Source organism: Fomitiporia mediterranea, assembly GCF_000271605.1.
Source record: "Fomitiporia mediterranea MF3/22 unplaced genomic scaffold FOMMEscaffold_6, whole genome shotgun sequence".
NCBI classification, from domain to species: Eukaryota; Fungi; Basidiomycota; class Agaricomycetes; order Hymenochaetales; family Hymenochaetaceae; genus Fomitiporia; species Fomitiporia mediterranea.
The window spans coordinates 3,047,666-3,062,036 of NW_006760391.1; the positions used below are offsets into that span (position 1 = coordinate 3,047,666).

General features: G+C 46.4%; 2 protein-coding genes across 2 annotated transcripts; one reads left to right on the forward strand and one right to left on the reverse strand.

The window, feature by feature from the left end:
- Positions 1-833: 833 nt before the first annotated feature.
- On the forward strand, positions 834-12,578 carry FOMMEDRAFT_168292 (uncharacterized protein; the record flags this gene model as incomplete). The annotated part of the gene is made up of 44 exons (XM_007266932.1): positions 834-1,029; positions 2,105-2,255; positions 2,325-2,334; positions 2,383-2,507; positions 2,639-2,667; positions 2,933-3,305; positions 3,363-3,387; positions 3,441-3,494; positions 3,549-3,919; positions 3,981-4,071; positions 4,120-4,462; positions 4,521-4,742; positions 4,831-4,852; positions 4,905-5,146; positions 5,211-5,314; positions 5,366-5,420; positions 5,479-5,613; positions 5,664-6,137; positions 6,193-6,322; positions 6,381-6,424; positions 6,476-6,514; positions 6,569-6,805; positions 6,861-7,015; positions 7,082-7,950; positions 8,005-8,052; positions 8,104-8,131; positions 8,186-8,228; positions 8,279-8,817; positions 8,871-8,911; positions 8,964-9,058; positions 9,114-9,157; positions 9,212-9,312; positions 9,368-9,463; positions 9,518-9,564; positions 9,620-9,692; positions 9,745-9,986; positions 10,039-10,358; positions 10,419-10,607; positions 10,664-11,089; positions 11,148-11,168; positions 11,227-11,310; positions 11,361-11,554; positions 11,605-12,214; positions 12,274-12,578. 44 exons carry the CDS (start codon positions 834-836, stop codon positions 12,277-12,279), a joined length of 7,743 nt encoding a protein of 2,580 aa, XP_007266994.1. The 3' UTR covers positions 12,280-12,578.
- A 340-nt stretch (positions 12,579-12,918) lies between these two features.
- On the reverse strand, positions 12,919-13,413 carry FOMMEDRAFT_156671 (uncharacterized protein; the record flags this gene model as incomplete). Its single annotated transcript, XM_007266933.1, has 1 exon — positions 12,919-13,413. The coding sequence occupies one exon, from the start codon at positions 13,411-13,413 to the stop codon at positions 12,919-12,921; it is 495 nt and encodes a 164-aa protein (XP_007266995.1).
- Between the last annotated feature and the right edge of the window lie 958 nt (positions 13,414-14,371).

The following is a 14,371-nucleotide window of genomic DNA, read 5'->3' on the forward strand; positions in this document are numbered from 1 at the left end:
ATTTATATCTAGACAACGAATACATATCGCTAATAGAGTGATTGAGGCATTTTATAACAATATTGATATCAGTACTGCATATCCATATGATATCAATTCCGCTATCCCGGCGTCTCTACGTTAACAGATGCGAATGACAATGCCCTTTGTGCGACCAGTGCAGGGAAGCTCGGGATATAAGTAAGTGAAGAAACCAAGGCATGAACCATTCCTTCCACGCTACATGGACCAGTCTATCGCAATCTGATTATGTCTCGGAAGCAAAATCATATTGTATTGAAATTAAAACATACCATAAATTTGACAAAATTTCCGTCGTCGACGGCATTAAATTTTATTCTTCGGCTTGAGCATTCTTAACCAAAGGAGGGAAGCTTTCAATGTTCCCGCAATGAATTCATATAAGCAACGAACAGTTCATCTGATTGTAACCAAGACTCCCACATCTTAACTTCTCAACATCTCTCATGCCGTTTTCGAGTTTCATCCGGTTACACTAGTGATCAGCGGTTATTTTATTATGGAAGGTGGGTTTACGGTTATCGGGATGACGGAACGGCGGATGCAAAAAGATAAATATGCATATGGTGGACTTATATGCATGCGTGATTCTTTGAGGGTTGCAGAATATTCTCGTCGCAGTTGAATATATCTACTGGAGGGTTCGTTCATTCTTGGCTTCGCGTCCCACTCGTCGGATTCTCGATCATCCCAATCTAGACTCTTTCTCACTGGCTTGAGTGCTGCCTTGTCTTTGGTTGACGGGGTATTGACGGGAGTTGAGCTGGTCTTCCGACTCTTCGATCTCCGCACTTTTTGTTCCAGATATGACGATGTCGAAGGTACGAATCAACATTGAGTTTTCTGTGGGGTATGTGGTCGTTGTTTATGCCGAGTTTGGGAAGGTGTTCGATGATAGCCTGCTGCTTGTACTTCGTCTTCCAAGAGCCACCACATCTGTTGCAGCATCACCGGACCAATTCAAAAATCAATCTTCCGGAGTTCCTCCCGGCTCATTCGGTGTTATCCGTACGTACGATTATGGTTTGTGCAGCTAGAAGGACAAAGATAGTGAGAAGAGTGGAGTGTCAATCGTAGGCCTATCACAGTTGTCCGGTGTCCAGGACTAGTACCCTTTGCCCTGTCTTTCAAGAGCCCAAAAGGAAAGTAACTCACTGTCAATTGGGACTCTATTTATGTCGTTGCTTCGGTGGTGTATTGATGCACATGAAAACGAACAGTTATGAAATCACGTTCATCAATAGATGACGACGTTAAAAGCAGATGTTCTTGACCCGCAAAGGAATAGGATAGGGATGAGCGGGTGCTATTGAGAGGCAACGTTCCCTCTAAGGTACGTCAATCGAGGCGAGACGGTAGTCCGCGTGACTAAAACCGAAAGAAACACAAAGGAGACAAGCATGGAGGAAGACATTGCACCCGAAATGCTTTACTTGTGCATTGACGAGGCACTTTGCATTCCAATGTCATTTCATACTGGCAGGGGGGGATCAACTTCTACCCGAGTGGCCAGGGAACTGTCGAACGAAAGGGAATGTTAAAAGAGTGTCGTTCTCATTTGAAATATGGGAAGGGAAGAAAGAAGCTAGAAGAGCCGATATGCGGTAGGGCAGACATCCCGGTGATGCAGGATGAAACGCTGCACAGGTGATTGACGCGAGACCTCATGGTCCTGTCTGATGCTTCGCACGTGGTGCAGATCCTTCATGCCGTGCTCGGCCGATCTCTTTGTGTTCTTCCGTTCTCTCCAGATTGTTTCCCCTCCGGTATCAACTTTTCTCACAAATAGAAGGAGCGAAGAATGCACAAGAAAGGTCCGTGCCTAGTGAACAAGTGTGATGAGAGGAGACGAAAAAGCATGCGCGAAGGCGGCCGAGAAAAGCAACTGATAGTGGGTTTTGATACGTTTTTTGCTCATGTGAGCCAGGTGGTTTTTTGTGATATAAACAAAAAGAGGGAAAGACTCATAAAACGGAAATAGAATGAACGAGCGCCGCCGATCTTTCCGGGCACCAATCAATTTTTGGCGCTGGCCCTTATTTGAGATTCATCCACCCTTTCCGAGTGGTTGAACTCTCGGAAGAGATTCGATGTGGAACGTTCCGCACCCTCGGACTGAATGGACGCAACATATGGATGATTGTGTCATGCGTGCATATATCGAAGACTGATACTCCCACACCTTCGGCGTTGTCAATCGTCCAGATCCCTACTTCGCCCTTCTTCGCTAGGATGTGAACTTCCTGCGGCACAGAATTTTTTATATCTACCGAAATAAATGCATGCTCCGCGCGCGCTTGAAGCGGTTTGGACGTTCGCCCCCTCTCCACCTGTAGTTCTGTCCTCTGTCCTTCCTGTTAGTCCCGTCTGCTCCTCTCTGCACCTTTATTTGACGCAGAGCAGCGACAAGAAGCGTCGAGCTCCGACTCGGACAAGGAGCAGGAAAGACCATGGATCGCGAAATGGACCAGGTTGAGCACTCGAGAGTGAGCAGTGGGATTCTGTATGAAGACTCAGCACCTCTTGCAGGTACGGCCTACCTTCTCATCTAAATCCCTTTATTTTTATTGGAGGCACACGTCGCGTTGTGCGGGAGCTAAATTGGCCCCGCCGTTAGCGCGAATCCCCCGACAACGATCGACGCGGGTGCGCCAAGGGGCGGGGAAAGCAAAGTAGAGGCAATCTACCCCGCGCATACTTTATTTCCCCGCATTTCTTTCATCTTTCCCATCTTCATCTTTTATCAACGGCGTTCGACTCATGTGCTTCGTCGTCGCCGGCTATGTTATTGAAAAACCCGCGAAAAAGATAATCGAGGCGCTGACATGTGTTTTTCTTCCGAACCCGGCTATTCCTGTACTATTTTGGTCTACACCCGGATTTACTCGCATGATTTGGCCGGGTTGAACAGAGAACGCTGCTCCGCCTGGACTCACGCCGGAGCCACAAGCGGATGCCAGCCGATTTCAAGAGGGTCCCTTCAGCGATGAACATGCGGTGCCGCAAGATACCGCCGCAGAAGGGGCAGCCGGTGCTGCGGCTGGGACAACTACAGCAGCGGCTGCAGCGACTGCAACTGAGCAAAAGAAGGTGCCGTTTTACAAGGTCCCTGGTTGGTGGAAAACGCGAAATGCCCTTATTGTGTGGGCTGTCCTTGGCGCGCTCGGGATTGCATTGCTCTTCATTATCTTGTTTCCCGTCATAAAGGCCATTGCGCAGCTTGTCGTCAATAGATCGATCCTCAATGTTGATACTGCAGCGATTTCGAATCCGTCAAATTCTACGTGAGTGAATAGAGTCTTCTATACCAAGTCTGGAGTCATTTAATCTGTGTACTCTAGTTTTAACCTTACAATGCAAGGCATTGTCAGTAAATTATGCGTCCTTGAAATTCGAGAGCGACTGACAATTTTGCCCAGGTTTCACATGCCGGTATCTTCAGCGCGAAGATCACATTTACTCGGCCTATTAATGTATGTTGTTGGCGCCTTGTTTGACTACTTGCAGAATTCAATATGTCTATGCAGGTAACCTGGTTAATTAATGACACGGAGATTGCGCTGGGCACTATGTCACTTCAACCTATCTTCGCCAAGCACAAAAGGGCAACAATCGACCAGACGACGGCCTTCACGATTGTCGACGAAGCCGCGTTCGGAACATTCACTGAGACGATGATTACCCAACCTAATTTTACGTGGCGCCTCCATAGCACTGGCCTGCGCGTGAACGCTCTCAAGTTCCCTGTCGCAAAGGGTATCAACTTCGATAAGAAGCTGACATTAAATGGTATCAATAATTTTGACGGAAATGTCGTGTTGAAGCAGTTCCAGCTGCCGAGCGATGCAGAAAGGGGAGGTATCAACTTCAGCGCCACGACGGAGTTAAACAACACGAGGTGCGTTCAACACGTTACCATAATTCGTTCGTTGGAGAACGATCCTAACTTGGTGTGGCAGTCCTTTCAAAGTGGACTTGGGTACCGTTGTATTTGACTTGACGTATAATAACACCTTCCTGGGCTCCGGTACTGGCTTGAACAGTGCAATAGTGAGTATAATACCTTCCAGAATCTACCTGTATTCTGATCCGTCACAGCAACCCGGTCCAAATGACATCACCCTCAACGGCGTCCTCGTAAAACAAAACACGAGTGATGCTCTAGCTTCGCTCTCGTCATTGTTTACTGCATACCTTAATGGAGACAGTTCGCCAGTCATAGCAATTGGCCGGTCAGCAGCACAACCGGACGGAACGATCATTTCATGGCTCAGCGATGGAATCAAGGCGCTAAGATTGAACGTACCATTCAAGAACCCAGACAGCAACGGTCCTCTCGGCCCAATCAAGAGCATTACGATTGGGGACATGGCGTTGGCATTCAATCAGGATACACCGTGGGCACCGGTAGCGAATACGGAAACGGTCTCGGCGTTTATGCGTAAGTCTTATGTTTTATGTTTTATGCTTCTCGAAAGACTGAAGTTTACTTGATACAGAGCTGCCATTTGGGTTCGGAGTCTCCATCGGCGAGATCATGAACAGCTTTAATATCTCTCAGAATGGAAGTTCCATTGCGGGATTGTCAACGCCACTCGGTTCGTCAACGTCAAACATAAGGGTACTGAACTCGACAGACACAGAGGGTACGATCAACATTACGATTGATAACATAGCTCTGTCTGTTCCGGACATCCAGCATACCTTATTTTCGCAGTTCAGTCAGTACTTTTTTGCCTTTCATGATGAGGTTTAGTCCTAATAGTAGGTGGAAACTGACTTGTGCTTGATGTTTTGTGACGTCACCAGACACGGATTTGACGCAGCTCACGTGAGTGATGTCACGTCGCGTTCTGTTACGTCTGCTGATCCTTTCGGTTTAGGCGCTCAGCATTCCAGCTTGTCGGGCAATCGCGTGCCATTGCAAATCTGAGCCTTGGACAGGTTACACTTGACCCAATAAAGTTCAATGTCACGAGTGGTCTTGACGGATTGCGAGGTCTTCAGGGAGACACGACAATTACTGGCGTTGACGTCCTTGGTGGAACCACCGACGGAATTACGCTGGCTATTAACGTATCTATTTTCAACCCGTCGAACTTGAACCTGAGCACCGGTGACCTGCGTAATTATTGGGCTCTATTTTTTTATTAATTGATCTAGATGCTAATTGAGATGATTCGGAATAGGTTTGCAATTGTTCCGGGATGGAGGATTGCTCGGCACGACACTCCTCCCGAACTTGACTCTTGTGATGGGGAATAACTCTCTCGTGTCTACGGGGATCTTTGAGGTGCGTAAAATTGACAACGGAATTAATTTTACTGTACTAATATTGTATTAGGCGAATAATAGTCCGCAAGGTCGACAGACGCTAGATGATTTCGTCGGTGGAACAGGTGAATTTAAATAGCATTGTTGATCTATGACACAATTGACTGAGTCGTACCCGCGTAGATGTCAATGTTCAGATCGGCGGATACAGTGGAAGCACGAATATCTCTTCGCTATCCCAGGCGTTTGGTTCGCTCTCTCTTGGGGCTACTCTTCCCGGTCTGAAATCCCAGCTATTATCTTCGACGTCACTCGAAGGTTGGATTTAACCCTTCCAAGCCTCCACTTTTCCTGACGTCGTTTTCTAGTACTATCGACGACGGGTTGGGTTAATAACACTGCGCACGTCACTGTCAATCTTGACAATCCATTCAGTGCAGGGCTACAAATCACACAGATCACGTCCTCCGTGAGCTCACACGGTGTTCCTCTGGGTACGATTAACCAGAATGTGGCATTCTCTGCGAATGGAAAGTCAACAACAACGAGTCCGACAATCGACCTTCAGATGAACCTTGATCCACCGGCGATCTTCTCGCTGACACGCAGACTTGCTGTTATGGCTGGGCTCGGCACGGACCAGTTGGATGGCATTGTTGCACTTGGAGGTTACAACTATATTACCACGACAGATGAGGACAGCGGAACTGGTAGTGGAAGCAACTCGAGTGCGACGAAACGTGATACAAACATTTTTACGAACTTCAACCTTCCCGACTTCGTTGATACGGCCTTCAAGCAGTTGAGATCGACCGTACAGCTCACTTCAGCCGTAACAATAGGTGATCTTTTTCTCTTCCAAAGAAGCGAAGGAAATCGTGACAAACTTGTTTTCAGGTGACTATAACACAGAGCTCGACTACAATCAGACAGATGTCCCCGTGAAGACCGATGAGAGTCTGAATATGCTACTACCCTTCCTGGCTCAACCGATAGTACAGAAGATTGTGGATGGCTCACTGCTTGGGTGATTATTGTCATTTCTTTTTGACAAACATTCGTGTCTCTAACATTAGCATACGCAGTATTTCGGCCGTGACGATCACAAATCCGCAGCAAACGTCTTTCGGTATGCGAAGTTTTGACGTTTAAAAACTCGCACCTAACTCAGTCATTCCAGGGACGAAGCTCAATGGAAATATCACGAATGCTGGACCCTGTAAGTGTTTAGAGCCCTTGCTTATACCGATCTCATGGCTAACGATTGATTCAGTCGATGCGAAGATCTCCTTCGGATCCGGTTTGACCATAAGCTGGTCCGGAAAGCCCTTAGGCACGCTAAAGATGCCAGATGTCAATCTCGCTGCAGATGAGGGCGCCCAACTTGACCTTACAGCAGACTTCACAGTCGCCGATGTCGACCATCTAACCGACTTTACAAAGGTATTGGTGACAGAAGAGAGCTTCCAGTGGGACATCTCGGGCGAGAACCTTACCATCTCGGCCCTCGGTAAGCGAGTTCATCTTATTAGTTCTTGGCTTGTGCAATTGACGCAAAGGATAAGGTATCGATGTACCTGGTATCAATTTGACGACCAAATCGGTGTCTCTTCTCGGGATGAATGGGCTGAAGGGCGGTGTTAAAATCAACTCGTTCGACCTACCTTCCAATGATCCTGCCGGAGGTATCCATTTGACATTGAACACAACAGTGCAGAACGTAAGCACTTCTGCTGTTGAAAGAAGCTCGACATATACTGACTATGGTTTGCGTTGAATTGAATAGCCTGCGCAAGTCGGAATCGAGCTCAGCTCGATTGGCTTCCGAAACTTCTTCCAGTCCACATTCATCGGTCCCGCCGCTGCGCAGAGCGAATTTACTCTCGCACCCCAGTCAAGCACTGATCTACCTCTGGTCGGACGCCTCGTGCCACAGAACGGATCAGCGACCGGTCTGTCAGACGTATCGACCATGTTCAATCGGTTCATCCATGGTGAGGACAGTACCGTCACAGTTGTTGGAGACAGCGCTGGACCTAGCGACGTTACTTGGTTGAACGAGGGTATTAAGAGTTTGCAAATTGAGACTAGTTTGCCTAATCAAGGTAAACTGGATATCATCAAAGCGGTTACGATCAACCAGATGGAACTGTTGTTCTCGGTGAATGATGCTTACGATCCACCATCAAGCAGTAACGACACGACTGCAGCATTTACTCTTCCATTCGCATTTCCGGTCGATATCGTTGCCGTTGAACAGAATATCACGACAGGATTCCAAGGCCAATCGTTTGCGGAGCTCATTATCCCGAAGGGCCCGAGTACAACAGATGTTGAGCAGCGAATTATCCATTTGACCTTCAGTAATATTCCATTTGCTGTATTCGGTGACAAGCACGATGTGTTCCAGCAGTTCCTTGCTGCGACGACAACAAGCGCGACGCAGACTTTTTCCCTTGGAGGTATAGCAAACACGGATGCGCAAACTGCGGTTGGGTTGCTTTCGCTGACGGATATCGAGTTCGACGTCGACACGTCCATTGCGGGCCTTCAAGGCTTGAACACGAAGCCTGCGACAGTTTCTAATCTGGACGTGAATCATGGATTCCCTGATTTCTTGTTGATTAAGGTGTCTACTCAACTATTCAACCCGAGGTTAGTCCTGGATTGTTCTGGGTTTCTTGACAGCGATTTAATGCCATTTCCCAGCAACCTGACAATTGGTACTGGAGATGTCAGCTTCGGGCTCCAATTTGAGTGAGTCATTCTATATCTGAATATTTCCATTGTTAATTGACCTGCGCTAAGGAACGAGGATATCGGAAGCGCCATCGTTGTGAGTCTTTCACGTTTAAAGTCTTAGCCTCTCAATGACTAAAAAATTACACAGAGCGACATGATTATAATCCCGGGCAGCGCGAACTACTCAACCGGTTGGTATCTAAGTTCGAATTCAAAGTATTTTCTGCTAAGTGCCATACAGATGTCCACTATCAGCCGCAAGGTGGCGCCGTCGCAGCCGGCCAACAAATGCTTGAGAATTTCTTGCAAGGGATTGATTCCGACACGACTATCGTTGGGTCCACAGATACAACGCCGATCGACTCTCTTAAACTCGCTTTGTCTGAGATCAAGCTCAGCCCGGTCGTCATTCCGGCACTACACCAGAATTTGATTACAAGCGCCTCACTTACATTCCCGACTGACATCGTGCAAACGGGAATTGCGTCGACGTCGTTTACACTGTCGAATCCCTTCACCGCAAGTATCAACATTCTCAAAGTATCTGCGAAGGCGTCGTATCAGGACATTTTCCTCGGATCGATTGATAATACACAGTTGTCATTGCACGCTGATGGGCATAGTAACGTTACTTCGCAGACGTTGCCGTTCCACTTTAACATGAACCCTGTTGATATCATTCACTTACTGGAGCTTCGCTCGCAGCAGACGGGTGTTGACCTTGGTCCATTGCCAGACCTTTTCCAGATCGTCCTTAACAATCCTAACCAGAAAACTGATGTTCGTATCTTGTGGTATAATGGCTACACTCGCTAATAATTTGCTGTATATAGATCACAACAACTGTTGATACCAGCGGGTCCAACTGTACAAGGTATTGTCCATTTTCTTTGGTATTTTTGTTGACGTTGCTGACTGTGTTCAAGTGGAAAGCAATTTGATGTGAATGGTGCTATTCTGAAGGCTCTCAGTGGAATGGGAATCACACTCTCAGTCGATAGTTCAAACAAGCTCGACGATTGTAAGTGCCACCAAGCATTAAGAATACGAGACCATCTAACAGTAGATATTTACAGTCGCAACCGACCTCTCCTTCAATCAGTCAAATGTCCCAGCTCAGGTACACTTATCTTGCCTCAAATCGTACCAGGTTGAGCCACTAATTGGATTGCAGATCGACAACACGGTTTTGTTCTTAATTGGAGATGTCGCTCCCCTGATTGTACAAGCGCTTGTCGACCAAGCTAGCTTGACTTTCAGTCAGGCGAATATCACGTATGTATTCTTATTCCATTTCGCGTGCATATATTTACTTGATGTTGATTTCCAGTAACATTGCGAACGAAGGGTTTGATCTTGGACTCAAGGGCTCATTGACGGGCACTGGTCCTCTCGATGCTGAAATCACTTTCGTTGAGCCAGTAAAGTGCGTATTCTATCAACCCAATAAATAGTTGGATGACTAACTTTTTCCTTCTAGTGTCAATTGGAATGGTCATGACATTGCAACCATTTCGCTTCCGCCGGGTTAGTAGATCGTAATGAGTAAAGCAGCTCGAGTGTACTGAGTAGTTCTTTTCAGTTTGTGCAGCAGCCAATGATGGTGTTCCCGATTACGAGACTAGCGGACATCTGACCATTACCGATCAGGGAGCGTGAGTCCTTCGCCCGTTTATGCGACTGACACGTATACTGAGGGACTTCCAGCTTCACCGAATTCGCAACGTTCCTGCTCCACAACCCATCCTTCACTTGGACGATCTCGACGAACAAGCTTCGTGTTACGGCACTCGGAACAATCTTTGATAATGTCTCTTTGTCGAAGGACGTCACGCTGAAGGCATTTAACAATCTACCTGGTGTGACAATCAGCAACTTCAAGCTGCCAAGCGATGATCCTGCTGGTGGTATTCATATTGAGACAGACTCAAACATTCCTTCTCCTGCTCGTAAGTCATTGTCAGATTGCTTGCTAGTCTGCAACTCACGAGAGTCTTTCAGAACTGGGAATCGACTTGGGCACAGTAACGTTCAATTCATTCTTCAAGAATGTCTTAGTCGGCCCCTTGACAGGGCAGAACTTGGTGCTACCGCCCGAGGCTACAGTTACCGAACACTTGTCGGGAAGAATTGTTCCTCAGTCTGGATCGGACCTTGATACTATTGGAGAACTCTTCTCGAATTTCTTGGCAGGTGAGAACCAGACGCTTAGCGTCACTGGTGACTCTGTGCAGCCCTCGGGAAGTGGAGAGGTTACTTGGTTGAGTACAGCGTTCAAGACGTTGACACTATCTGTGATTCTTCCTGGTCAGAAATTCGATGTGAGTTATTCGATACACGATTACTCGTATGAGCACGATTCTGAGAATTAACCGATGCAGATCATTCAATCTATAACGCTGGAAGACCTCGAAGTAGAGATGATAAGTCAAGATCAAGCCTTCGCACCCCTCACTAGCTCCAAGACAACATTAGCAACGTATAAGAATCCGTTCGGGTTCTCTTTGCAAGTTATCGAGTCAGGAGAGAATATCACTCTGAAAGATTCTGGCGGAACAGGTGTTGCTGCTGTATGTCGATCACGCTTTTATCTCGCGTATTTCATGCTTATCCCAGATATGTCTAGCTCAACCTCCCAAGAGCTCCAGCTAACGGCGGAGTCTCGACTGGCAACGTCGCCGATCTTATCCTCTCGTTCTCAAACCAGACGTTACAATCGCTGAACAACGGCGCCTTCGAATCGTTCTTCGCCGCTGTAACTGACACGTCTTCTGTAAGCTTCAGCCTGGTGGGTACAGCAAACGTAATTGCGAAGACTTCAATAGGGAATGTTCCTATTGATGGCATACCGTTCGATGTTACTTCAAACCTGAAAGGCATTGACTCGTTCGGAGGCACAGCAAGCCTGAGCAACGTCAGCATTACTGGAAGTGGCGGAAATGGTGGGAACCAGTTTATTGTATCGCCGCTGACAACTACTCTGGACAATCCATCTAATATCTCACTGTCAACCAATGATATCGCCCTTCCTGTGATATTTAAGGGTGTCAAGGTAAGAAAACTTCAAAGAATTTCATTTCATAAAGGTTTATTGACTTTTGTTGCAATAGATCGGTCGTGCTGCCATTAATGTAAGTCCTCATTTGCGATTTACTATTCACGTATGAGCATTAAATAGTATCCAAACAGCCATTCAATTTGGTTCCAGGTCAGAACACAATCGCAACTGAGTTCCACTACGAGCCAGATAACGCGAACGACACGACAGCTCAGGTGAGATATTTCCAATGCTTCGTTGCTGAATTCTTATGCCCGGGTTACAGGGTTTCGTATCTGAATTCGTAACCACTGGCGATACCCTTGACCTCACGATTCAAGGTGATGGAGACAGTTCGCCGTATGCGTCGTTGGACCAGGCTCTCGAGGGTGTTAAGATTGGGACAAGCCTACAGGGTTTGAACCACCCTACCCTCATTACCCACATCAACGTCTTTATTACACTCGACACGCTCGTAACGTAAGTATCACTATAGTAAAGCGTCACATGCATTCTGAGTCTCTCCGCAGGAACATGGTATCAATCAACTTCGATGTCGCAAATCCACTTGATGCAGACTTCAACATTAAATTTGTCCAGTCCGACGGCGGAGTGAACGGCGAGACTTTCGCTCACTTCGATCAACCCTTTGACAACTTCGTTGTCCCGGCACATGGCACCGCAAACAGCGGGACATTCGGCAACGTTCTTCTCGTCAAGGGAGCACTAGCGTCTCTCGGCATCATCCCACTTGGTCGACTCGATATCCAAGCAGCACAGACAGTGCAGATTGACGTTGGTGGATATGAGTTGCCATGGATGAAGATTAGCCAGCCGAACGTGCCGACGACGTATAGCTTGGCGTTGTCAATCTCGGAGATGCGTTCAGCATTGAGCAGTATGAGCGCGTCGAGTGCTGGGCTCACTGGGACTGCTGTGTCTGCATTGAGCTCTGTGGCGAGTCAATTATCGAGTGGTGTGTCAGGTGGAGTATCGTCAGTGAGCAGCAAGGTGTCATCTGCTGTATCATCCGTGTCAAGTGAGGCTTCTTCTGCTGTCGCTTCGTTGACATCGCAAGCTGGCGGTGTTGTCGGCGATGCAACGTCAGTCCTTGGCGGCCTTGTACCAACACGCACATCAGTAAGCATTTGTACTTTGTTCCTGATTCTCCCCCTTTACTGAACTCCGATTCTTACCAGGCATAATGTACTTCTCCATGAAACCATAGTGACCTATCATGCTTAAAACGCTTCTCACATGTATTTGTGACGGTTTCTCGTTTCAATACGACATGGATTAATGATATTTTGTAACATTACTGCATCGTCACTTTTTCTTTTATCATTTTCTTGGTCTGTTTTCTTCTCCAGTTTTGCACATGTTTTCTTCGCAGAGGACAATCGCTGTTTTCATACGTGTGGTTTACTGACAAGTTATTCGCCTTCGTTATTATGATTTTCATACCACTTACATTATTGTTTGTCTTGTTGTCTTACTATTTTTCTTACGGACACATTTCACGTTTTATTTTTCGTATACGACAATTAATGAGGCGTGTACCCGGACGTTTGGTAGCGCTAATTATCGTCTTGGACTTCCACGTTGTCAGACAACGTGTTCTTTTGTCTCGAACGCCACGAATGAATAAAATCGATTCAATAACTATTCGCCTCATGAATTCCAGTCGTAGACTCGCCTTTCGTAATTTGTAATAGTAAGCATGAAATGTACGGTACATGAGGCGATTGATTGACACTACAGAAAGCTATGTTACATGTATATGCTGAAACCGATTACAGTAATGACTGTACGATCACATGGTGCAAACACGCCAATTAAAAATTTCATCGCGGGACCGCAGTTTGATGCAGCGGCAATAGACGCGTCCTCAGCAAGCAACGTTTGGATCGATATTTTGCATTGAAGTCGTCCATAGGTGGACTAGGTTCCGCAGGAGTCGGCGCAGGGCCTTCGTCTCCCTGAGCCTCAGATTTCGCCGTGATGAGTGTTTCAGTGACAGGCGTACTTCTGTTCGTATTAGAGCTCGCTGCTGTTTCTTCACTACCGCTCTCACTGGTCCTCCGGCGACGCGATTGCCGAGTCGTGCGCGTCGGAGTCGGTTCTTTTATCTTGATCTTGTTGCTTGATGTGTTGCGAGTGCGCTTTGGCCGGGTTTGACGTTTACCGGACTTCGTACCAGCTAAATTCCACAATGCTACAACTTCAGAGTCAGGCCCAGACACGGGCTTTATAACTGTAAGTGGTTCCGCAGTGCTCCCATTACATGGTTCAGATCGATCTAGCAGGTGAGAAGTTGGATTTCTCAGTTGTTGCTTCATCTCAGTACCGCGGAGAGAGAAGATGTCTCGGTGGAAAGTACTTTCTATCAGTGGAGGAAACAAGTTCTCAAAGGAACTTTTTGCCTTAAAAGGAAGGATAGGACTGGAGACATCGTACTTCATTGGATGTGAAGTCACCACCGATCAGATTCATCAGCTTCATAACTTCTATCATATCACAACCTGCTATGCACCTCAGTTGAGATTGTTTGTAAAGCTTCAGCCCTATTCAACTAAGATACTCTTATCCTATACCTCGTCCGAGGCATAATCGCAGTTGGAATCATCATACAAGTTTCCACATTATAAAAAGCCCAGACCGAGAATGTATCTCGCTAACTGTCACATACACTCACCTGTGATGGCAAAACAGACTCTCGACAATGGGCTTGTTCATACTTTCCATGCTCGTTCTGACCCTGAATACGTCAATCCGAGTCTAGCACCATTAATCTTCTCCGAAACACTCACAGCAGGTTACTTCGATGTAGCAGTTTTGACTGTCTTAGTCTATCATGCTCGTGTGTGTTACAACTAGTCGAAGCCAAATTCTACTGATAAAGTCAACTTTCTAGTTACAACTCTGGACAGAGAAGTAGACAATTACTCTCTGTTCATTGAATGCATGCTGAATTGTGTTCTTTTTTAAAGTTGAAATACTTCTGGGTGAGTTTACTGTCGTTTTCATAAATATTGTCACACGCGCGATTCGTGATTTTCGTCACACTAAGTACACTCAAATACAAAATCTACTATAACTCAACTAATACTTAACCAAATTACATGATCTAAGCTGTAAAAATTATACTTTTGAAGTATCTTTCATATTCCAGAAAAAATAAATTAAAATGATCAAAAATTGAGTAAGATACAACACAATATGTGAGTTTTCCCTATATTTCATGTATATGAGTTTTCCTGGCCCTAAAACTGATTGTACACTACTATAAACTAGTCT